General features: G+C 40.9%; 1 protein-coding gene across 1 annotated transcript in view; it reads left to right on the top strand.

The window, feature by feature from the left end:
- Positions 1–26827, top strand: part of LOC122804001 (protein mono-ADP-ribosyltransferase PARP9-like) — a 1237155-nt gene that overhangs the window by 619430 nt on the left and 590898 nt on the right. Inside the window, exon 6 of the mRNA XM_044073682.1 lies at positions 21108–21216. Coding sequence (XP_043929617.1) covers positions 21108–21216 — 109 coding nt within the window. The remainder of the gene's footprint in view (positions 1–21107; positions 21217–26827) is intronic.

Raw genomic sequence — 26827 nt, 5'->3', positions numbered from 1 at the left:
CCTTAGATCATCCAATAAACTTATACTCAAGGTTACAAAGTCCCATAATTACTTCGGTGACTCTCTTTTCTCCTTCAAAGTAGCCAAACAGTGGAACCTATTACCCCAGAATATCTTAAAAAACACAGCTCATCATAGCTTCAAAAAACTCCTAAAGGAATACTTTACTCAACAATGGCTATGATCCTGTAATACTACTGGCTAGTTTCTCATGCCTTCGATTAAATGTTTTCTATTCTGCTGTCTTCTTGTATTACTTCATCCAAATTAAAGCCCCACAATGGTTTTTAGTTATATAGCTAATGAGATTCATATTACTGTCTGTAGTAAGGCTTAAGAAATGTGATGTTTTCTGTTTTACATTCCTCTTTTTGTAAGTTATGATTGTTGGCAACTGTCAGACTTTGTTGTATATTGTTTGTAAATCTTTTAAAAATGTTTGTAATCTTTTTGTACTGTTGTTATGGAGCTTATGTCCCCGGGTCTGTGCTGAAAACGGGCTACTTGCCCAGCCGGACTCTACCTGGTTAACAAATGTAAAATAAAAAATAAATATATATACTCATAGTTATGTCTTCTCAGGCTCAGTCTCCCTGTCTCAGTTGGCATCAAACCTGTGATTTTAGGCAGCTCAGCTTTAGATGACTAATGGTTTTAGCATGCGGAAGGTGCTCTAAAGCTTTTGAAGATAATAAAATAAATTAAAATAAATAAAAAAGATGGGCAGCTATTATAGCGTTGGGAGGATATAACCCAAACAGCTAAAGCTGCTATTATAACAGTGATCATTAGAACATTTACTGTTATGGTAAGTTTACTAAAACAACTATACTTTCTCCATCTCTCATCAAGGCTAGTCTCTGATCAAGGCTATTTTTAGCAATAACTCACTTGTCTCCCCAAGTGTCTAGGAACACATGGAGCTGTGAATCGGTCTTGGTAAAATTTATATCAGTTCTATTTAAAACTTAGAAAGATCTAAGCATGTATGAAGAAAACTGAAATCCGCGAACCAGAAGGAAGTCTTGAAAATGTGCAGTCCGTCATATAAGTGCTTAGGAGTTTTTTCTTTTTGTTTGTTTGCTTGTTGACAGTGCAAACCAGTGCATTTTATTAGGTTTCCTATTACACTGTCGCAGACACAGGTTGTCAAATGCATCTTTGTCGAACTGAAAAGCACGAAAAGGCAAAATAGCGAAGTGGCTTTTCACTGAATTCTTTCCCTGGGAAAGAATTTGCTTGGCCACTTTTGCTACTTTGCCATTTTCGGCACTGTAGTGCGATGACTGAGTTGGTATATTTAAGTAGGGGGGGTGAAGAGCCCCCACATTATGTAATGCTTTACAGTTTTTTTTTCGGAACAGCAATTTTTTTCCCTTGGAAAAAAATCGCTGTTCTGAGGTTTTGACGTTATAAGCTTTCGCTTACATGGGGTCGACTATGTGTTGTTCGTTCTTCTGAGTGTGCAATATCATAATATAGACCCTTTTATTATATCATAGAATCATAGGAAGTTACTAGGCTATTGACCCTTAGGCCTCTATAAGCCTAGCCAAGAGTTTAGCCCATGTTTATGCAAGTCATCACCCAACGTTCCTGTCCAGCAGGTACACAGGTGGAATCCCAGGGGTTTATTTTTTGTTTCTCATCCAGTTATCCAGGTTGCACTTGAAAAGGGATAATGAGGTACTCTGCTTGATGTGGAGAGAGAGTCTATTCCACAGATGGGGGTGTTTCTGTGACACAAATCTGTCCCACCAACAAATCCTGTTGATGTCACAGACCAGGTTGAGGTTGCCCATGCTGGTTATTCGAGTGGAGCTTGACTTGCAGATATGCAGCACTTCCCATCAAAGAGGGGTCCGGAATTTCTTTGTATGCCAGACAGAGGTCATCTCTGAGGAGTCTGTATGAAACTGAGTAGAGGGACAGAGCTTTTAGCCTATCTGTGTAAGGTAGATGTTTGAGGCCATGGATTCATCTGGTGAGGAACCTCTGTGGTCTCTCCGACTGCTGCATGTGCTTTGCGAGGTACATGCTGAAGGGGGCATTGTACTCAATAATTGGCCTTATAAGGACGAATACAGGGATGTTATGACCGCCTTGTCCCTGGATGAGATACCCTTACTTATGAGGTGGACTATGTAGAAAGCTTTCCCTACAATGGAAGCAACATGGTGGATAAAAGTCAAGTTGCTATCAACCTGGGTGCCCAAATCCCTCATGACTGATTGCGTGTTTAGGACGCTGTTATTAATGTGATGATATGTGGGAACATCACTCTCCTCAAAGAGCATAATGATGCATTTTTTGGCTTTCTACTTGAGGCCATGTTTCTGGCACCAGTCATTTGTTTAGGTGACACCCTCTTGACGGATGTAAACATCATTTGGGGAATTGATGACCGCGCCCATCTTGCTGTCATCTGCAAACTTGATCAGCCATAGCCGACTGGTTTTGGCCTGCACCTCAGAGAAGTATATCCCAAATAACAGTATATAGTATTTTTAATTTTTGTTCTCAGTTTTATTCACAGTTTAAAGGTTATTTTATATTTTTTAAACAAGAAACATCTTTATTAAATTATCACTTTTTGAGGTAGGCAGTCATACATTTATATAAATGAAAAAAAACTGTATTAACATAATTTTAGTTGCAAGCATTATACATCACTTATAACCTGTCCAGGCACTGTTAGTCAAACATTACATTGTTCATTCAATTTCTGTCTTCTTTCTTTGTAATTTGCTCCTACCCTTTTCTAAAGATCCCAGTTCCAGCTGTTTTATCTCTGTTACTATATTCACTACTTCAAGTACAGTTGGTTTAGACTTTCATTTCCATTTTCTAGTGACTGCTTTTTTGGCAGCCACCATAATGCATAGCATCATAGGACGTTACTAGGCTGTTGTCCCTGAGGCCCTTAGAAGCCTAGCCAAGAATTTATCCCATGTTCCAAGTCAGCACCCGATGCCCCTGTCCAGTAGAGACACAGGTGGAATCCCAGGGGTGTATTTTGTGATGTTCTTCGTGTTACACTGTTGTAGTCATTACATTTGGGTAATCTGGTGGCAGGTTGTCCTCAGTCAGACTGATTAACAAAGTCTTGGGGTCCTGCGTCGGTTGCTGTCCCTTCTTCCATGACGTCAGGTCATCAGGGGTATAAAACATGCAGCTGACGTCATTACATTAGTCTTTCTTGCCGCACAGTGCCCGAAGCAGAAGCAGTTCGCAAGTGCCGGTCGGCCGACTCCTGAAATTTTTGTTTTTGAGTTTCAGAACCGAAGTCTTCAACTAAAAGCTAAGTACCCCGTTGGGGAAACTTTTTCTTGTTCCTTACCGATGTCAGTAAAAGTTAGTAATTGCATTACTTGTGGGAAGCAAATACCTCATAAGGATTTTCATTTGTACTGTATTCCTTGCCTAGGCCCTGACCACAACGTACCTTGCTGTCGGTTTTGTGCTTTATTTAATCAACGCACTATTAAACATCGGTATATTTTTGCTTCTAAATATTTTGGCTCACGATTTAATTATCCAGAAATGTCGTCGGTTAGCAATCTGACTACCGGAATACCTAAAAAACACAAAGAAAAAGACAGAGACAGACCGTCGAGGTCCAAAACTGACGACGATGCTTCTCCTAAGCCAGTCACCAGTTCGCTGGTACTCAGTGAGGCACTTTCGCAGCCCCTGATACCCGCTACTTCTGATTCGCAGGCCTCTACTGAGACCCATTCAGAGTACGGTATGCCACGAGATGCTTCAATTATGGAACCCGCGGATGTCTCTACCTTAGATGGGTCCGGAGCTGCTGTGCAGGCACTGGCTTCTGAGGGTGTTTTCAGGCATACAGATTGGTATATTAGACTGACGCCTTCTTCAAAACTAAGGCAAAAATCTAAATCTATGTCTGAAAAAACGATGCCTGGGTCACATGTGCAGGCCCCTATGCCTAAAAAACAAATTATCAAAATGGCTGAAGATTTAATTACTTTGATCAGGGGTAGCCAACCCCCTCCTTTTAAGAGGCTTAGGCAAGACATGGATTATGAATCTTCTGAACAGGATTCTATTTCTTCTGATTTTTCTAATGAACAGGATTTGTCTATACCTACTTATGAGGACTCTGATGCAGAAGATTCCATTCTTTCTGCTTCTCCCCCTGAGGTTTTTTCTTTTGGGGAAACTTTGCAAACCTTAAGGGAACATTTCCACTGGGAAAGTCAGGATTTCTCTGAATCTAAAAAGACACTTAGGGATTACCTTCTTCTTCCTCAGCATAGGCCTTTGGTTATACCCTCCTGTTCTAGACATTGTTGATGATGTTTTTTTCAGAATCTAGTATGGCTCCTGATTCTCTGCCTCCGGCTCCTTGTAAGCCAGACAGATACTACAGGGTTCCTGACTCCCACAAATTCCTTTTCAAAAATCCTATTGCAGATCCTTAAACCATTTCTCAGGGTCCCAAGGGCATTAAGGCCTCTACTGCTAAAAATCCAACCCCTTCTGATAGAGATTCCAAGGCGCTAGATAGATGGGGTAAGAAGGTTTACACTTCTGCAACCTTGGCAATCAGGGCTTTAAACTGTCAATTTCATATGCTTAAATATCAACAGCATATCATGGGGCTGCTTAAACAGAAAATGATGTTAATTTCTGACTGTGTGGAAAGTAAAGATTTACAGGATTGATTGCATTCAGCTGAACAAGTTGGAAAACATATTTTGCAATGTGGTTTTGATTCTTTGGAGGCCTCTTGCAGGGCTGTTGTAACTGGGTCTGTGCTAAGAAGGCATACTTGGCTCAAAGAGCAAACTCTGCCTGATCATTTTAAAGCAAAATTGTTGGATGCTCCTTTACAACAGGACCATCTCTTTGGTAATAAGGGTGAAGAAGATTTAAAAAAGATGGAAGATAAAGCTAAATCTATGCAAACTGTGAAAGATTTCTTACAAGTGCAACCTCCAAGATTTAGTAGGCACTGGCCTACTAAGAACTGGTCCTTTCCAGTTCCTTCGAGAGCCACTCAAGTCAAACCCAGACATTCCAAAGGCTCCAGGTTTCAATCACAAGGGACTTTTAGAACAAAGCAATGGGGTACCACCACCTCCAAATCTGGAAACAACAAGGCACCTCCCTATGGTAAACAGTCTCAACGACTTCCCTCTACACTCACCAAGCACTTACATTTTAGCCGCCCCTTTGGGGGGGAAACTGGCACTTCATCCACAAAACTGGCAACTTATAACCCAGGACAAATGGGTTTTAAATATAGTAGCCCAGGGATACAGATTTGATTTCCACAGTTTGCCAATCCCAAACGGATGGCCAGATCTGCCCCCAGATCAGTGGGCAGAGGCACAGAAACAAGTGCTTTCCCTCATGAACATGGGGGCTATTCAACCAGTACCAGAAGAGGGAAAGGGGCAAGGTTTCTATTCAAGACTTTTCCTGGTACCCAGAAAAGACAAATTATGGCGTCCAATTCTGGACTTATCTACTCTAAACACATTTCTGGACATTCGAAAATTCAAAATGCTGACGCTTCAGCAGTTACTTCTTATGCTAGGCAAAGATGTCTGGTTGGTAACTCTAGACTTAAAAGAGGCTTACCTGCATATCCCAATCAGGGAATCTTTCAGAAGATGCCTCTGATTCAGAGCAGGCTACTTGCATTACCAATTCTCTGCACTGCCCTTTGGCTTATCTATTGCGCCCAGGGTCTTCACAAAGTGCCTGGCTCCAGTAATTGCATTTTGCAGGCAAAGAAATATTCAAATATATACATACCTAGACGATTGTCTAATTCAGGCAAAAAACAAGGACATTCTTCTAACGCATCTGACTTTTGTAAAAAGGGTTCTAACGTGTCTAGGGCACACCATAAACGAAAAGAAATCACAACTGGTACCCTCTCAAAAAATTACATTCCTGGGTGCAAGCTTGAATACAACTGCCCAGATGGCTTACCTTATGCCAGAAAAGCAAATTCAGTTGGGACTTACTTCAAACAGGTGACCACAAAAACTCTGCTGTCTGCAAGACAAATTCTGCAAGCCATGGCTTCCTGCATTCTTCTAATTCTATATGCAAGACTGCATATGAGGAAACTTCAGTGGTACTTAAAAAGTTTATGGAGTCAACATTGTCACAGCCTGGAAACAATGATTTCTATCATACCTTGCCTGCAAGTAGAGTTCCTGTGGTGGGCAGAGGCCTGCCACCAAAACAAGGGACTGCCATTCACTCCACCCCCTGCCGCCCAAACCCTAACTACAGGTGCATCAGACTATGCTTGGGGAGCCCATCTGGCAGGGAAGTGCATTCAGGGCAAATGGAGCCCAAATCAAATGCACTTTCATATCAATCAGAAAGAGATGCTAGCTGTACAGAATGCACTGACAGCCTTCAAGGACTACCTTCATCCAGGACAATTAATGATAAAGACAGTCAACACCACAGTTATGTGGTACATAAACAAGCAGGGGGGTACACATTCCTACCCCTTTTGCAGACTAGCCATGGCATTGTGGAACATGGCCTTGACCTACCAAACACAACTACAAGCTCAATTCCTGCCAGGAAAGCTGAATACTCTGGCAGATGAACTAACCAGAAATCTCATGGACCCACACGAATGGAAACTGGACCCACGGATTTTCAACATGTTGACATGCAAATGAGTGAGTCCAGACATAGATCTTTTTGCCTCACCCCAGAACTATCAGTTGGACAAATTCTGCACAAGAACTCATCACAAAAAAGCTTGGAAAGTGGATGCTCTATCATTCAGCTGGAAAAACCTATCAGTCTGTGCTTTTCCCCCTCTGCCTCTGCTCTCCAAAGTTCTACTAAAAGTCAGACAGGACAAACCAAAAATGATTCTGATTGCACCAGACTGGCCTCGCCAACACTGGTACCCACTCCTGTGCAATGTGCCACACCTTCCACCATGGCACCTGCCTCAGACACCTTACTTACTGTCTCAGGAGAACAACCAAATTCTGCACACTCAGCTTCAAACTTTGAATCTTGCAGCGTGGCTAATCTCCCAAATTCACCCTTAGCATCCCTCAGCAAGTCTGTGATGGATGTCATTTTGGAGGCGAGAAGGCTTAGTACTAGAAAATCTTATGCTGACAAATGGAAAAGGTTCTGTGCCTGAAACCAGTCACAAGGAATAAGCACAGCAGTACCCAATATTCCTCAGATTTTACAATACTTAACTGAGATGCTTCACAAGGGCCTGTCCTTTTCTTCCATAAAAATTCATGCCTCTGCCATTTCAGCTCATTACAACATAGAGCCTCCACTCTTCTCTCATCCTCTGCTAAAGTAGTATCTCAGAGGGACCAAAAACTTAAGACCTCCCAGGAGAGCTCCATCCCCTGCCTGGGACCTCAATTTTGTATTGGAAAAACTCACTCTCCCTCCTTTCGAGCCAGCTGTTACTGCAGACTTAACATTTCTCTCCTGGAAAACTGCTTTCCTTTTAGCAGTCACTTCAACTAGAAGGATTTCTGAATTACAGGCTCTTATGGCAGTGGAGCCTTTCATTATTTTTCATGCGGACAGGGTGTCTCTCAGGACCAATCCATCCTTCATGCCTAAGGTGGTATCCAGTGTGGCTCTTAATCAGACCATTCATTTGCCAACTTTCTTTCCCAATCCACAGAACAAGGGGGAGGGTTTCTGCATTCATTGGATGTACACAAACAACTTAGATTTTACTTAAACAGGACAACATCTCTATGAAAATCTGAACAACTACTGGTGGTGTTTGCTGCAGGGGCAGAGGGAAAGGCTATTTCAAAGCAGACTATTTCCAAATGGATAAGCCATTGTATTAATTTCTGCTGTATGTACCATGGTAAAACTATCCCCCAGAGGATCAGATCCCATTTCAACAGGGCTGCATCTACTTCTACAGCCTTTATCAGAGGTGTTCATACCGGAGACATTCTAGAAGCTGCTAACTGGGGCTCAGTTCATACATTCACCAAACATTACCATTTACCTTTTTTCTCTAAATCCAGAGCTGGCTTTGCCACTGCTGTCCTGCAGGGCCTTATAGTTGGTCCTAATGCTGTATAAATCCATCCTCCCAACCATAGCTTTGGGAATCTACCCAAATGTAATGACTGCAACAATGAAACACGAAGAACATAGTACAGTTGTGTACACTTACCATAAATGTAGATGTTCAAGTGTATTCACTGTTGCAGTCCTGGTTACCCACCCTCCAGCCCCCTGTTTTCCTATGCTTAAAAGCCTTTTTGGTGTATTTGTTTGTTTGGAAGTATATTTTTTTGTGTTTTAAATTTTTTTATATATATATATATATATATATATATATATATTTTTTTTTTTTTTTTTTTTTTGCTCCCCATTTGGGTAGCTCCTGACATCTGGGGCAAGAAAAACTGATGTAATGGCATTGGCTGCATGTTTTATACCCCTGATGTCATGGAAGAAGGGACAGCAACCGACGCAGGACCTAAGACTTTGTTAATCAGGCCAACTGAGGGAAATCTGCCAGCAAATTACCAAAATGTAATGACTGCAACAGTGAATACACTCGAACATCTACATTTATGGTAAGTGTACACAACTGTACTTTCCCCATCCAGATGTTCTTCATGTTTCACTGTTGCAGTCATCACATTTGGGTTATCTGCCTGCAGGTAGCCCTCAGTCGGCCTGAATACCAGAGTCTTGGGATTTCTGCGTCGGATGCTATCGCTTCTTCCATGATGTCGGGTCGTCAGGAGTATAAAACATGCAGCCAACACCATTACATCAGTCTTTCTTGCCATGCGGTGCCCGAAGCAGAAGCAGTTCGCAAGTGCCGGCCGCCTCCTGAAATTTTTGTTTATCGAGTTTCGGACCTGAAGTCTTCTTAAAGATAAGTACCCCATTGGGGATACTATTTTCTTGCTCTAACCGATGTCAGAAAAAAATTATAATTGTCTTGCCTGTGGAAAGCAAATACCGCACAGAGATTTTCATTCTTACTGCATCACCTGTTTAGGCCCAAACCACGACGTTCCTCACTGTCGGTTTTATGCCTTGTTCAGCGCCCGAACTGTTCACCATCGGGCTATCTTTGTTGCTAAATTCTTTTTCTCTCAATCTTCGTATTCCAGAATGGCTTCGATAAGCCATCCGACTACCGATATTTTGAAAAAATGTAAGGATAAAGACAGAGACAGACTGCATAGGTCCAAAACTGCCGACGATGCTACCATGAAGCAAGTCGCCAGTCCGCCTGTACTCAGTGAGGCACTTTTGCAGCCCCTGATACCCACTTCTACAGATTCGCAGGCCTCTACTGAGACCCATTCGGAGTCCGGTATGCCGCTAGATTCTTCTTCGACTATGGAACCTGTGGATGTCTCTACCTTGGATGAGTCTAGAGCCGCTGTGCAGGCAGTAGCTTCTGAGGGTGTATTCAGGCCTACCGATTTTCATATTAAACCGACGACTTTGTTTCAAACCAAACATACCGAATTTCTCAGGCCTAAAGTTCACACTACGCCTAGGAAGCTGATGACCAAAGCGCATTCTCAGGCCCACATGCCACAAAAACGAATGCGTAGAATGGCTGAAGACCTTATTACTTTAATTAGGGGAAGTCAGCCTTCCCCCTGTAAAAGACCAAAAACTGATTTTCTTCTGATCAAGAGTCTGATAACTCTGACCCTTCTGATTACCAGTTCTTACCCTTATCTCCCTATGAGGATTCTGATACAGAGAATTCCATTCCCACTAGTGAAACCCTGCATACCCTTAGAGAGCATTTCACTGGGAGAGCCAGGACTACTCTCAGTCCAAAAAGAGACTACGGGAATTCTTAAACTTGCCACAGCACAAGCCTCTAGCTATCCCTCCTGTTCTTGAAATTGTAGATGGTGTCTTTTTGGAATCCAGCCTTACCCCTGATACTTTGTCTCCAGCTCCCAGGAAACCTGACAGGTATTTCAGAGTACCTGACTCCCACAAATTCCTCTTTAAGAATCCTGCTGCAGATCCAGAGACCATTTCCCAGGGGACCTAAAGGCATTAAGGCTGCAATGGCCAAAAATCCTACCCCTTTGGACAGGGATTCTAGGGCTTTAGACAGATGGGATAAGAGGGTATACACCCCCGCTACTCTTGCCATCAGGGCTTTAAATTGCCAGTTTCATATGTTAAAGAATCAGCAACATATTATGGATCTAATTAAACAGAAAATGATGTTGATTCCTGACTGTGCAGAACATAAAGATTTACAAGAGGTACTGCATTCTGCTAACCAAGTTGGTAAACATACTTTGCAATGTGGTTTTGATGCCTTAGAAACATCTTGCAAGTCTGCTGTCACTGGGTCTGTTCTTAGAAGGCATGCTTGGCTTAAGGAACAAAACTTGCCAGATGATGTCAAAGCAAAATTACTAGATGCATCCTTAAACCAAGAGTGTATTTGGCAATAAAGCAGAAGTCTTCAAAAGGATGGAGGAAAAAGCTAAATCTATGCAAACTGTTAAAGATTTCTTACCAGTACAGCCACCTAGATTCAGTAGGCATTGGCATTCAAAAAACTGGTCTTTTCCAGTTCCTCCCAGACCTTCTCAGTCCAAACCTAGGGGCAGCAGACTACCAAGACTACAGTCTCAGGGTATGCACAGATCTAAGCAATGGAAGGCACCCACATCCAAAACAGGGAGTAGTAAGCCACCTTCCTATGGTAAAATCTCACAATGACTTATCCTTAATTCTTCCAAGCCTTGCCCAAGTACTTGCACCTTTAGGAGGGAAACTTGCACTGCATGCCAAAAGCTGGGAGTACATTAACCAGGACAGATGGGTCTTATACATTGTTGCCCAGGGATACAGATTCCACTTTCACTCAATGCAGATGGCCAGATCTCCCCCCAAACCAGTGGGCTGAGGCCCAAAAGCAAGTACTTTCTCTTCTCAGTATCAAAGCTATTCAACCTGTCCCAGCAGAACAAAGGGGACAAGGCTTTTATTCCAGACTGGTTTCCATGATGTCAGGTCGTCAGGGGTATAAAACATGCAGCCAAAGCCATTACATCAGTCTTTTTTGCCGTGCGGTGCCCGAAACAGAAGCAGTTCACAAGTGCCAGTTGGCTGACTCTTGAAATTTTTGTTTTCGAGTTTCAGAACCAAAGTCTTCAACTTAAAGCTAAGTACCCCATTGGGGAAACTTTTTCTTGCTCCTTTCCGATATCAGTAAAAGTTAATAATTGCATTACTTGTGGAAAGCAAATACCTCATAAAGAGTTTAATTTGTACTGTATTCCTTGCCTAGGCCCTGATCCCAAAGTACCTTGCTGTCGATTTTGTGCTTTATTTAATCAGAGCAGTATCTGTCGTCGGTACATTTTTGCCTCTAAATATTTCAGTTCTCAGTTTAATTATCAAGAAATATAGTCAGTTAGCCATCCGACTACCTGGATTCTGAAAAAATGCAAAGATAAAGACAGAGACAGACTGCCGAGGTGCAAAACTGCCACGACGCTTCTTCTAAGCCAGTCGCCAGTACTCAGTGAGGTGCTTTTGCAGCCCGATACCCGCTACTTCTGATTCGCAGGCCTCTACTGAAACCCATTCAGAGTCCAGTATGCCGCGAGATGCTTCACCTATGGAACCCGCGGATGTCTGCACCTTGGATGGGTCCAGAGTCGCTGTGCAGGCACCGGCTTCTGAAGGTGTATTCAGGCCTGCAGACTTGCATATTAAATCGACTCTGCCTTCATTACTAAGGCCTAAATCTCGATCTATGTCTAAAAAAACGAAACTCAGGCCCCTATGGCTAAAAAACAAATGATCAATATGGCTGAAGATCTAATTACTCTAATCAGGGGTAATCAACCCCCCCCCCCCAAGAGGCCTAAGGCTGAAATTGATTATGAATCTTCTGATCAAGATTCTGTTTCTTCTGACTCTTCTAATGACCTGGATTTGTCCATACCTACTTATGAGGATTCTGATGCAGAGGATTCCATTCCCTCTGCTTCTCCTCCTGAGGATTTTTCTTTTGGGTAAACGTTACATACTTTAAGGGAGCATTTCCACTGGGAAAGTCAGGAATTTTCTGATTCAAAAAAGAGGCTTAGGGATTTCCTTCTTCTACCTCAGCATAGGCCTTTGGCTATACCTCCTGTACTAGACATTGTTGATGATGTGTTCTCGGAATCTAGTTTGGCCACTGATTCCCTGCCTCTGGCTCCTAGTAAACCTGACAGATACTACAGGGTTCCTGAGTCCTACAAGTTCCTTTTCAAAAATCCTGTTGCAGATCCAGAAACCATTTCTCAGGGGCCCAAGGGCATTAAGGCTTCTACTGCTAAAAATCCTACCCCTTCTGATAGAGACTCCAGGGCACTGGATAGATGGGGTAAAAAGGTTTATATTGCAATCAGAGCTTTAAACTGCCAATTTTATATGTTAAAATATCAACAGCATATTATTGGACTGCTTAAACAGAAAATTATGTTGATTCCTGATTGTGTAGAAAATAAAGATTTACAGGATTTAATGCATTCTGCTGAGCAAGTTGGAAAACATACTTTGCAATGTGGTTTTGATTCTTTAGAGGCCTCCTGCAGGGCTGTTGTCACTGGGTCTGTGCTTAGAAGGCATGCTTGGCTTAAGGAGCAGTCTTTGCCTGATCATGTTAAAGCTAAATTGTTGGATGCTCCTTTAAATCAGGACCGCCTGTTTGGCAATAAGGCTGAAAACGTTCTAAAAAAGATGAAAGATAAAGCTAAATGTATGCAAATTGTTAAAGATTTCTTACAAGTGCAACCTCCAAGATTTAGTAGGTACTGGCCTACTAAGAATTGGTCTTTTCCAGCCCTTTCCAGATCCTCTCAAGCCAAACCCAGACACAGCAAAAACCCCAGGTTTCAGTCCCAGGGGACTCTCAGAACTAAGCAGTGGGAAAATAACAATACACCCCCCCATGGTAAACAGTCTCAATTACTTCCTTTTAAAATTACCAAGCACTTACCTTTTAACCGCCCCTTTGGTGGGAAAGATTACTCTTCATACAAAGAACTGGGAACTCATAACCCAGGACAAACGGGTTTTAAATATAGTGTCCCAGGGATACAGATTTCTTTTCCACACGTTGCCAACACCAAACGGGTGGCCAGACCTGCCCCCATATCAGTGGGCAGAGGCTCAAAAACAAGTACTTTCCCTCTTAAACATGGGGGCTATTCAACCGGTACCAGAAGAGGAAAAGGGACAAGGTTTCTATTCCTGGCTTTTACTAGTACCCAGAAAGGGCAAATCATGGCGTCCAATCCTGGACATGTCTATTCTAAACACCCTTCTGGAGATTCCAAAATTCAAGATGCTGACTCTTCACCAGTTACTTCCTATGCTAGGCAAAGATGCCTGGTTGGCAACTCTAGATTTAAAAGAAGCATACCTGCCCATCCTAATCAGAGAATCTTGCAGAAGATAGCTACGCTTCAAAGCAGGCTACTTGCATTATCAGTTCTCTGCACTGCCCTTTGGCTTGTCTACTGCACCCAGGGTATTCACAAAGTGCCTGGCTCCAGTTATTGCATTTTGCAGGCAAAGAAATATTCAAATATATCCATACCTGGACGATTGTCTAATTCAGGCAGAAAACCAGGGAATACTTCTAAATCATCTGGCGTTTGTAAAAAGGGTTCTAACTTGTCTGGGGTACACCATAAACAAAAAGAAATCACAACTGGTACCCTGTCAACAGATTACATTCCTGGGTGCAAGCTTGAATACAACTGCCCAGATGGCTTTCCTGACATGAGAGTAGAAAATTCATTTGGTAACTTACTTCAAACAAGTGGCCACAAAAACCCTGCTATCTGCAAGACAAATACTGCAAGCCTTGGGGTTCTTGGCCTCCTGCATTCTTCTAATTCCATATGCAAGACTGCATATGAGGAAACTACAGTGGTACTGAAAATGTCTGTGGAGTCAACACTGACACAGCCTGGAAACTGATTCTTATCATACCTTGCCTATGCCTGGAGTTTATATGGTGGGCAGAGGCCTGCCACCAAAACAAGGGACTGCCATTCACACTACCCCCTGCCATCCAAACCCTAACTACAGATGCATCAGACTATGCATGGGGGGCTCACCTGGCAGGGAAATGCATTCAGGGCAAATGGAACCCAAATCAAATGCACCTACATATCAATCAAAAAGAAATGTTAGCTATACAGAACGCTGTGATAGCCTTCAAGGGCTATATTCCAGGACAACTAATAGTAAAGATGGGCAACACAATGGTTATGTGGTACATAAACAAGCAGAGGGGTACACATTCCTACCCCCTCTGCAGACTAGCCATGGCATTGTGGAACACAGCATTGAGCTACCAAGTGTACCTACATGCTCAATTCCTGCCAGGAAAATTGAATACACTGGCAGAAGGACTAAGCAGAAAACTCATGGACCCATACGAGTGGCAACTGGAACCATGGATTTTCAACGTGTTGACAAGCAAATGGGGGAGCCCAGACATAGATCTATTTCCCTCCCCCAGAACTACCAGTTGGACAAGTTTTGCAGAAGGACTCCTGATAAGCAAGCCTTGAAAGTGGATGCTCTCTTCTTCACCTGGAAAAACCTATCAGTCTATGCCTTTCCCCCTCTGCCTCTGCTCTCCAAAGTTCTGCTAAAAGTCAAACAGGACAAACCAAGGATGATTTTGATTGCTCCAGACTGGCCGCGCCAACACTGGTACCTACTCCTGCGTAATGTGTGTCAAATATCTCCATGGTACCTGCCTCAGATCTCTTCCCTGCTGTCTCAGGAGGAGAATCAAATTCTGCACCTCAGCTTCCAACATTGAACCTTGCAGCCTGGCTAATCACTTAAATTCACCCTTATCATCCCTCAGCAAACTTGTGATGGATGTCATCTTGGAGGCAAGAAGACCTAATACTAGAAAATCATATGCTGACAAATGGAAAAGGTTCTGTGCCTGGAACCAGTCTTTAGGGATGAGCACAGCAGCGCCCAATTTACCTCCGATTTTGCAATACTTAACTGAGAGGCTTCACAAGGGCCTGTCTTTTTCCTCTATTACAATCCACGCCTCAGCTATTTCAGTTCACTATAACACAGAACCACCCCTCTTCTCTCATCCTCTGCTCAAGCAGCATCTCAGATGAGCAAAAAACTTGAGACCACCCAGGAGAGCTCCTAACCCTGCCTGGGATCTTAACTTTGTTTTGGAGAAGCTCACTCTACCTCCTTTCAAGCCAGCTGCTACTGCAGTCTTAAAATTTCTTTCTTGGAAAACAGCCTTCCTTTTAGCAATCACTTCAGCTAGAAGAATATCTGAATTACAGGCCCTTATGGCAGTGGAGCCTTTCATCATCTTTCATGTGGACAGGGTATCTCTCAGGACCAATCCATCCTTCATGCCCAAGGTGGTTTCCAGTGTGGCTTTTAATCAGTCCATTCATTTGACAACCTTCTTTCCCAATCCACAGAACAAAGGGGAACGGATTCTGCATTCCTTGGATGTGCACAGACAACTTAGTTCTATTTGGACAGGACTAAATCTCGAAGAAAATCTGAACAATTGCTGGTAGCATTTGCTGCAGGGGCAGAGGGGAAGGCTATTTCAAAACAAACCATTTCTAAGTGGATAAGCCATTGCATTAATTTCTGCTATAAGCACCATGGAAAACCAATCCCCCAGGGAATCTGATCTCACTCCACCAGGGCTGCATCTACTCCTGCAGCCTTTCTCAGAGGTGTTCCTACCAGGGATATTCTAGAAGCTGCTACCTGGAGTTCTGTGCATACTTTCACCAAGCATCATCATTTACCAATTTTCTCTAAATTCAAAGCTGGCTTTGCCACTGCTGTCTTGTGGGGCCTTATAGCTGGCCCTAATGCTGTTCAAACTCCTCCTCCCAACCATAGCTTTGGGAATCTACTCAGATGTAATGACTGCAACAGTGAAACACGAATAACATAGTACAGTTGTGTACATTTAACATAAATGTAGATGTTCGAGTGTATTCACTGTTGCAGTCCTGGTTACCCTCCCTCTGTTGCAGTCCTGGTTACCCTCCCTCCAGCCCCCTACTTTTCTCTGGCTATTCCTTTACTTTCCTTTACTATGCTTAAAAGCCTTTTTGGTGTATTTGCTTTTGGTTGGAGGTATAATTTTGTGTTTTTAATTTTATTTGCTCCCCATTAATGGGCACCTGACATTTGGGGCAAGAAAAACTGATGTAATGGCGTTGGCTGCATGTTTTATACCCCTGACGACCTGACGTCATGGAGGAAGGGACAGCAACCGATGCAAGACCCAAGACTTTGTTAATCAGGCCGACTGAGGGCAAATGTAATGATTGCAAAAGTGAATACACTCGAACATCTACATTTATGGTACGTGTACACAACTGTACTTTATGACCTTCTTGCTTGTGGATGAGATACCCTTACTAATGAGGTGGCCCACGTAGAAAGCTTTCCATACAATGGAGGAAATGTGATGGTCAAAAGTCAGTTTGCTATCAACCTGGGTGCCCAAGTCCCTCACGACTGATTGCGTGCTTAGGATCTTGTTATTAATGTGATAATTTGTGGGGATGTCACTCTCCCTATAGGGGATGATGATGCATTTTTTGGCATTCAATTTGAGGCCATGTTTCTGGAACCAGTCACTTGTTTGGGCGAGACCCTCATGAAGGATGTCCACATCACTAGGGGAATTGATGACAGCGCCCAGCTTGTAGTCATCTGCAAACTTGGTCAGCCATAGCCCGCTAGTTTTGGCCTGCACCTCAGAAAAGTATATCCAAAACAACAGAGGCCCCAAGACCAATCCCTGGGGTACATAGCTTGTTAGGGGTCTACTGCTTGGGGTGGCTTCCCCTATTTTGACTAGGTGGGTTCTATCAGTGAGCCAGTTTGCTACCTCTCTGGTAACATGGATTGATGCCTAGTTGAGAGAGTTTATCTGTTATTCCCGAGTGGGGAATAGTGTTGAAGGCTTTGGCCAGATCATAGTAGGCTGTGTGCACAGTCTTCCCCTTGTCTATGGCTTTGGTGACTGTCTCAAAGACGTCAACCAGATTTAACAGGCATGACCTCTGCTTGATGAAACCAAACTGCGTGGAATCGAGTGGAAGTTGCAAATGTCCTTGTTAATGAGGTCCATGATAATCCATTCCATGGCTTTGCAGATCAGGCTAGTTAGGCTGACGGGTCTGTAATTTCCTGGATCAGTGGATGTTCCACCTTTGTGCAAAGGATGACAGAGGCTGTCCTACACTCAGCTGGGGATGAAGCAAGTACTAAGGCTTTGGTTGACTAGGGTGCCCAATGGTGCTGCAAGTTCTTGCATGAGTTCTTGTAGGATGCAGCCTGGGATGTTACTGGGTCCCATGGAAGGCTGTATTTTTTGCCTTTAACAGGGCATTGATGACTTGCTCCGTAGAGATAAGGGGAGGAGGGCCAGGTGCTGGGGATGACCTGATTTACTGATTTGGGGACAGAGGGGTGAGGTTTTCACTGAATCTGTCTGTCAGCAGGTTGGCTGTACCTACAGTGTGTGTGTACATGCTGTTCTTGACCACCATTGTTTGTGTACATGGTGTTCTTGACCACCAGTTCCGAGTGCTTCCTTTGAGGTTGCGGACATATGTGAAGAAGGCATTGTGCTTGTCTTTAGTAGATGTGGCCAATTTGGACTCAAAGTTTAATTTGGAAGATTTTACTAATGCTCTTACTTGTTTGTTCAGGCTAAGCAGAGATTGCTTCCAATTAGGCTCTTGCTCCTTCTTGGTCCTGGAGAACAATTTTTTTCTTTTATTATAGAGTTTATTTATTGCAGATGTCCACCAGACAGATTTACTCTTCCTTGAGGAGAATGATTTTGTCCTTTTGTCCTGTCTGGCATTCCTGATTCCATGCAGCTATATAAATCCTCATATATACATATATATATATATATATATATATATATATATATATATATATATATATATATTTCATATATATATATATATATATATATATATATATATATATATATATATATATATATAGTTCTTTGGTGTAGGTTTGGACATATGTGCCAGTTCCTATGGAGGGGGAGGAGGCTTTTGAAACTGTTTTAACCTTCCCTTAGGAGGTTGTAATCAGCTTTGAAGAAGTTTTTTTGTTTGACCCTAGCTGGGGGGGGGTAACTTCTAAAGCGACCTCTTTATGGTCGGATCTTAGCAGGGAGGATGACATGCTTTTACTATAAATGCTGGATGTAAATCTATTATTTACCCTGTCTTTGGTAATATGTACATCAAAATAAACAGTTTTCTCACCACTATAATTGTGACTAAAATTTAAAAATTCAACTCTATTGTTGATATATTCCACAAATTGTAATAAGTTCTCAACTGTATCATTCCATAGAAGGAATATATCATCTAAAAATGGGTGTGTAATGAAAAGGAATCTTTAAACGAACTTCCAAAAATAAAATTCCCTTCCCAAAATGACATAGAATTACATCCAGTATTCATAGTAAAAGCACATTTTCCAACAATTATTTACATTATGATAGTTGTCACCCCATCTTTCAAAAAAAGGCAGCCGTGTAAGGGCAGATGGTGAGGTTGGCACGAATGATAACAGAGGATGATACTTTCACACGAGAATGTAAGATACTGTCAAGTATGTTTCTGAATAGAGGATATCCTAAGCATTTTGTGGACGAAATAGAGGGTGAGGTGATTTGTAGGACAGTGACTGGTGTTTATGTGCCCCTGTTGAATGGGGCACATGGCACAATGGAAAGGTTGGACAGTCAAACTGGTCAAAGTTATGTTGTGGTCAACAAAGGTAAAGCATTTATTTCTATGTTCACCATGGACACTGTAGTTATTAACATATGTAAAACCGGTGTATTTATTCATCAGGTTATGGTGTGTTTGAAAATGAGGGTAATAAACTGAACTTGGTTTACAGAAGATACAGGTCTATGAAGGAATTGTTGGAGAGGGGTAACGAAATTAATAGTGCTAATTGTAATTGATTTCACGGTATGTTTAAGTGCGAACATTGCACTTGATGTATCTGCATTAAGTATATGGATATTTTTGAGATAAATGGTAAAAGTTTTACAGTTAAGGGTCATTTCACTTGTGATTCAAACAATGTGGTATTTGTTGCCATTTGTGAGCTGTGTCCCGCATTTTATGTAGGAAAAACTGTAAGGAAGTTAGAAATACAATCTGTGAGTACAACTTAGACATGAAAATAAATGACTACCAATGACTTATTTAGGCATATGGAGGGAGTACAAGATCATTGGTTTAAGTTTTTGCTTTTGGAACAGATTCTAGCTGATATAAGGGGCGTCAATGTCATTATGGAGGAAAACCTTAGTAAATGCAAACTGAAATAGCAACTTTATTTGCATGCTACATATTATTCAGAGTTGATCGATACAGTGTCCATAAATCCCATTTTAAAATTGAAATACTTTGAGGTGCAAACACTTATATACTTGCAATTTTATTTATACATGTATATATTTTTTATTTTAGCATTTTATATGTTATTGCATTGAATAGTGTTTTGGTGTTTTTTTAAATACCAATGATTATTTAAACAGGGTCACATGTTTTAGAGTATTCAAGAGGTAGGGGGGTATCAGTTAGTTCTGACAAAGTTCCTATTAATTGTATTGGAATGAAAACAGTTAACTTTGTATTAAAAGTTTTTTATTCATTTCTCTTTGGTTAAACCTTTGTGGATTTTCAGTTTGTGGATTTTGTTCTTCGTGGTTTATAAAATAATATAATTTGCAAATAGAGCCAGCTTTTCTTTTCTACTGTATCAATTATATCCTTAAATTTCTGAGTCCTTTATTTTCTTTGCCAATGGTTCTGAATATAATGCAAATAAATGGGAAAAATGATACCCCTGCCTGGTTCCTCTGCTCAAACAGAAAATTAGTGCTTAGGAGTTTGGCTGAATCCACATCAGAACTTCTTCACTCATAGCCACAAATCTGTTGGTAAAGTTTTCAACTCTTTGTTCCTCTGTAGTTGGATATTTTACTGGGCAACTGGCAAGGGAAGTGCCTGGGACAAGTAGTCTTACTTCCTCTCCAAAAATAACATCTGTAGGTTTGTGACATGGATTGACAACAAACAACATCATTGCATCTCTGTTAATGAGGCTGAATGGTGAAATATCATCACATGAGTGACTCTGTTTGCTGGCACAGTAATCTGCAGGCTTTTAAACCTGGACTTCTACATATCCCTGCATTATACCGTTACTGTCAAAGAATTAGAATGATAAGATCCTCTTCAGTCATATTTACAGTGTCACAGTACTCCCTGATTTGTGCTACTTGTACCTTTACTGTTGTTCGTTCAAGAGCTTAGAACTCTCTTATAAGTGAAGTTAGACTATTAACTTACACTTTGCTATCGGTATACTCCATGTTCTAGAAAGCATTATTGTGACTAAAATGTAAATGCTGGTGTACTGGCATACAAGTTCAACGTGGCTTACTTCTGGAATTCACAGACCTGCACTCTGGTAAGTTCAGGGCTGTATTTTAAGTTTCTTGTTTTAACCATATTATATATCCAAATATTCATGGTATGTCAAAGATGACAGTGCTGTTAACATGTGTAGTTATTGTTGGTGTTTTTTTTTTCAGTTCCCTGAACTAGGTTGTTATGACTGAAAAAGTACCCAAGTGACCATTTTACTTACTTGTCAATAAAACAGAGTAACCAAATTACGTACAATTAGGTTGAATAATTGTCATGTGACTATGTATGTTTAAAGCCAACAGATGCAAATGCCATGATACAGACATAGGAATGTTGTACTTATTCATTCATCACAAGCATTGTCTTTTATTGTTGCTTTAAAAATATTGATTTTATAAGACTGTTTAAATGAACCATAAAGATTCATTCAGATGGGCATTTGAGTAGGAAAATATACTTTTGCAGTACAGTAATATGAAAGTATTTTATAAACAGTAAAATGGCACTTCATTTTGTGGTAAATTTATAAGGTCTTTTTATTTATTGATAATCTAGGCATTTGAGAAGGAAATGCAAAATGCAAAAACACAGTTGAAGACTGAAACACATTATGCAGAAGCTAAATATAAAGACTGTAAGTATTTTTCTGAAGAAGTAATCATATGTTAGTATTTTTGAAAAAGTAATTGAATGATAAAGTATTTTAATAAGACTGTATAAGATAAGTACATTGGCTGTTCTCATAGATGCTTAGCACTTGTAACTGTTAAAGTACTGGGAGCCAAACTGCCCATATTGTTCATGCACACAAAATTGGCAGGCCGTTATACACTGAATGATATTGTTTGATATGACTGCTGCAAACACACATCTGTACAGAGTAAGAATTCATTACTGCTAAACAGATGTACAGATCCCACCATTACACATTCTGATGTATGCACAGAATCAGGGATGTAGCCAGCTTTTTTCAGTTTGTGTTCTCAGCTAGAGCATCTTCTGCGTGGAGACATTCGTGAATGGGCATACCTTCGGTGAAGGTTGTGCATCAGGGCTGGTAACTCGGCACGTAAAAATCAACTACCAATCATTAGCGGACCAGAGTTCCGCTGTGGCAGCCCCTAACCGGGCAAAGCCGAAAGACACAACAACATTCTAAGGTCTAGTACTGCTGTGCCCCCCATCATCCATGCTGCCACCCAGTATAAATGGAACCCAGCCAGAAGTATTTGCAGTAAAAAGTCCTCTGCCAGTCAAAGCTGAAACAATAAACTTAGCAACAAATGCCCCCAATAAAAATGCTTCTCCTACACACTGAGGAGATGTATCATATTATTTATTGTTTCCAGCAACAATTTATAAAAATAATTTTGTGAAGATTAATCTTGTGTCCAAACAGACTATGGAAAGAAGTTGGTTATACCTTTTGACAAACACCAGCTTTTAGTATTTTTTGGTATATAGTCAGATGCAAGGATAAATTTATACATTCTGCCTAGCTAAACCAATAGCCAACTGTCCATTTATATGGCAAATTTCGCAAGCAGAAAATACAGAAATGTAAGCAATAATGGAGTAGTTCAGCCTGATTACATAGAAAACCTGTGTATGTACATTGTAGTGAACAAGCACATTGCATTGTACAATCAGACAGACTGTAATGTACAATATACATAAGTGTCTAAACTGGGTTAGTCTTCAGTAAATCTCAACGGAGGAGAAGAAACTCCGAAGGGAGATGGGTTAGGTAATATGTCCTGTGTTAAACCAGGAATGTTTGGCTTGGATGAAGAAATACTTTTTGAGTTACATTCTTAATTTGGAATAAGTGTTGATTTCCTTTTTGTCGATGGGGAGAGCCTGCTAAAGAGTAGGTTCCTGAGAGGAGAAAGCATGTCAAGGTGACAGATTTTTTTCTTTTTTTATTATGTGAGATTTTTTTTTTTTTTATGAACAGTATTTCCCAAGCTGGATTTTTTTAGCTTGGCTTATCCCTTCTGGCTCCCCCCCCCCCCCAACACACACCCACACACACATACTGCTGGATCTTTTTTCTTGGACTTTTACAGACAAAATATTAAGTCCTGTATACCTTGATGAGTTCTGTAAAGAAAGCTACACTATCAGCCTTCTCCCACCTAAAAGGACTGGAAAGAGAACCTCATATGTACAGAAATCATAGACATCATATGCAACTTCATACAGCACTGCTGTATATGTAAAAATCCTCACAGATTACCACAGATCTAACAATGGGAATATTTTCATCCATAAACCAGTAGATGTCATGAGGGCAATTACCACACAGCCAAAGGAGCACATGCTCATATTCAGTTCACCTAATACCTGCCATTGAATTAGTACTTGATGTGAATTTACATTAAAGGCCAAGCTACAAACTTTTGCCAGCTTAACATAAAAATTTAGAGAGAAGGTCAGTGGTTACTTCAAATACTGTTTAAAGTTGATGTTGAGAGAAGAAGGACCCCTTGTCTGTGCAAACCCCTTACTTTCTTAGAACAAACATCAAGAGCAAAGCCAAAGAATGTTGAGGAGCAAAGGGACATTTTTTAATACTGGTTTTATGTACTTAAGAATTTGCTAGAACAGCTATCAAATTATCAACCTTTTCCTGGAGGATATTAAGTCTGTGGCTGAAAATGCATACCTCTCAGCTACCCCCAGTTTTCAGGAACATCACTGATTTTGGTTAAAAATTTTGTTCTGTCCCACCTAATTCCATCTAACAACTGCCAGTTTTGGGAGAAAAGGATTGCATGTAATAAAGACAGTAATTAGAGTTTACAGATAATGACAATTAGATTTATTAGTTTGTTTTACTTCAGAAAGTGCATGTTAGTTCACATTCTCTTATTCTGTCAACTTCTGAAGTTAATAATGCTAATATTTGGGGAAAAGAGTGTCCCCAATTGTCCCTTATTATTTGTAGATTTGTCCATGATTCTGCAAGTAAGAAGGTGAGAGCTGTGCTCTCAGTGTCTGTCATTTTTAGTGACTCTAATCGTCAAAGATTTACTAGAAAACTACAAAATGTTATGAGGAGAAGACCAAAAATATGAGGCAACAGCTGAGAGCTATTATTTATTTATTTATTTTATTTAACATTTGTTGACCGGGATAGTCCGACTAGGCTACACAGAGCCTATTTTCAGCGAAAGCCCGGGGAGAAATGCTCCAGTCGCATGTCTTTAGGCTATACTCCCAAAACACACACACACACACACACACACACTTCAATAAGAAAAAGTAAATTCAGGAGACTAAGAAATTTACCGTAGTCATTCTCATAAGATTCAGAGACAGTTCTTGATCTGAAGTTTCTAATTCAAAGCAGTGTAAGAAACTTCTCTGTGTGGAAGATTTTTAGTCATAGCCGGCGTTAGGCACCCGCCAAACCCGCGGCCACAGGGAGCCCCCGATTATCTCCCCACGTACGAGGGCCCCCATATGAAGCAGCTGCGGGTTTCAAAATCACTTGTTCATTCGGCAGTGCCGTCACACAATTCCGCTTTTTTTTTTTTCCCCCTGAAAGAACTTGCTTCCTTGATGGCTGCAGCCAATCAGGTCCCTTGCTTTACTTGTTAGCTGCTCTCAATCAGGTCTGCTTCAGTGAAGCAAGGGTCCTAAATGGCTGTAGCAATCAAGAAGCAAGTTCTAGCTTCCTGATTGGGTTTACCTTAATATGTGGTCTGTTGGGTCAGTTCTTTTGATTGTCGACGTTAGGCAAATATCTGAACTGCCCAGATTTTTAAGAATATCTTTACCAAGAGTGACAAGAAGCATTCAAGTCTACAGTTGTGGTTGCTTTGGCATTCTGATGCAGGCGCGGGCCACAAAACGTACACTCGCACATTTTTAGGCTTAATACACTTTGTTGCTTGAAACAATTTACAAATCACCCAGCCAGTAACCTGAAACAGAAACTCCCCCTTTGAGAGGAAGACTGCACAGAAGGTACGATTACTAGCAAGCAATGATGCAGCCATACTCAGTAGTATATTTTTTTCATCTTTCAGAAAAAAATGCTTAAAGATGACAAAAAAGAGTTGCAACATTCTGAATTAGTGTCTTTGAATAAACCTATAAACAAACTGCTTAGAGACAGGTTTCTCAATTGGAAATCTATATTTTATTGTTGTAGCTGGACAAAGCTTTTAAGAATATCCAGATTTTTGCTTTATATTTTTGGTTTGTTCTTCATAAAATTTGTGGTTTTCTTATACAGCAATGAGTACTGAAGTCACTAAAAAATAGCAGATACATTTAAGTTTTAGACTTTATATCCTTCAGAAAAATGTATGCTAAAGCAAAGTCTGAAAGCAAGTTTGTAAGTTTATATAATCAATATTTTAAAAGTGTCCCTATTTTTAAGCATTTGTACCCCTATTATTTTTGGCTTTGTCCAGATTTTTCATGCTAAGATGTTGAGAGGTATGCTGTGAGGATGGATGGAGGATGCAGGTTTTGCTGGAATGACATTGGGACCAGCAAAGCAACTCTATTTTAACTGCCGTTGTAAGGGCAATTTCTAAAAGATCTGAAAAACTGTTCTTTTGAGGGCAATTTAAAAGGGCTGAACAGGTCTGGTCTGTCTGTAGTAGAAGCAAGCAGAGGATTAGTAGCAGCCTTCTATCAACTGCAGAAAAGGTAAGTTGCTGGGTTTATTTTTAACTTTATTCTTTGCTGGGGGGGAGGAAACCTAGAGAGAGGATTGTATAATATTTTTTTTCTGCAGAGTTGTTACACTTAGATGATTTGTTTGTGTGTTGGGGGGGGGGGGGGGGTGAGGGGCTGTAGTTGTAACAGTTTTATTTTATCTTTGTCCAGATTTCTTCTGCTAAGAGACTGAGGAAGGAAGGCTTGTTTGTCATTAATGTCCAGATTTGATGTCGTTTTTTTATCTAGTCTTGCATAAGAGTATTCAATATTGCATTTTTGTTTTGTGTACAATTGTGCTGCAATATTGGTAGTGAGGGGATAGTGGCTGTGAGAATGCTGCAGAATATACAGATGTTTTAATGTATACCAATGCAAACCCTGTTCTGCTAGTTTGTTTTATGTATACCGGCAATGTCTGCAACTATCCCTGATGCTACACCTTTGTTCTATGATAATGTTTTTGCTCTGTCCAGAATTATTGTGCTGAAGAGGTTGGGAGGGGAGTTAGTGGCTGTGAGACTGTTGCAGAATATACAGCTGCTGTTTTAATGTATACTAATGCAAACCCTGTTATACTAGTATTATGTACTCCGGCAGCATTTACAACTGGTACACCTTTGTTCTATGATAATTTTTTGCTTTGTCTAGAGTTATTGTGCTGACAGGTTGGTGTGGGGGGGGGGGGGGTTTACAGTCTGTGAGAATGTTGTGCAATATTCAGATGTTTGCCTGGTATTTATCTATTTTCATTAAAACATGTGGGGTACGCAATGCATTTTACTTGATAGTCTGTTATTCCAGCATATATATTTGCTGATAAGCACATTGTTTTTATGCTATGCCTTTGTGTTTTTATTTTACTTTCACTTCATCCAGATTTATTGAGCTGAGATACTGGGGGGGTAAGGGCTGTGACCATTCTGCAGAATGTACTGATGTCTTAATGCGTGCCAGTGCAACCCCTGTTTTATTATCGAAGTTGATCATATCAAAGTTTCAAACTATCCCTGATGTTATGCCTTTGTTTTGCATTTTCTTTTTTTGGGGGTGGGGGGGGCTTTGACTGGAATTGTACAATGTTTTAAACCCCCTAATGTTACGTCCTTGTCTTTTTTTTTGTACCTCCTCTAGAATTGTGCTGAGACTTTTGGGGGGACTATGAGAGTTCTGCAGAATGTACTGATTCTTGTAATGAATGCTAATGCAATCCCTGTTATTCTAATAGCTTTCTAAGTTTATCATAGCAGTGTTTGTAACTATCCTTGATGTTACTCCTTTATTCTGCAGTTATTTTCAACTTTGGAATTATGCTGAGAGGTTAGGAGGTTGGTAGGGGCTGTGAGAATGTTGCACAATGTCCAGATGTTTGTTAGTTTTGGTCTGTTCTTCAAAGTATGTGGGGTCACACAACGCATGCTACTGCAAAATCTTATTCTAGCATCATTATTAGTTCATAAGCCCAGTATTTTAAATTCTTAATGTTCAGTCTTACTGTCCATCATGTGTAGGTGTCTATGTCCTGTCTGCGAGTCTGTGTAACTGTCTGCCTTGTGTCTCTGTCCTGTGTGAGGGAGTCTGTGTGGGTGTCTTTGTGT

The sequence above is a fragment of the Protopterus annectens genome, chromosome 6.part0 (assembly GCF_019279795.1).
Source record: "Protopterus annectens isolate FY-2018-M chromosome 6.part0, PAN1.0, whole genome shotgun sequence".
Classification (NCBI taxonomy): Eukaryota; Metazoa; Chordata; order Ceratodontiformes; family Protopteridae; genus Protopterus; species Protopterus annectens.
This window is presented reverse-complemented; position numbering and strand designations above follow the sequence as displayed.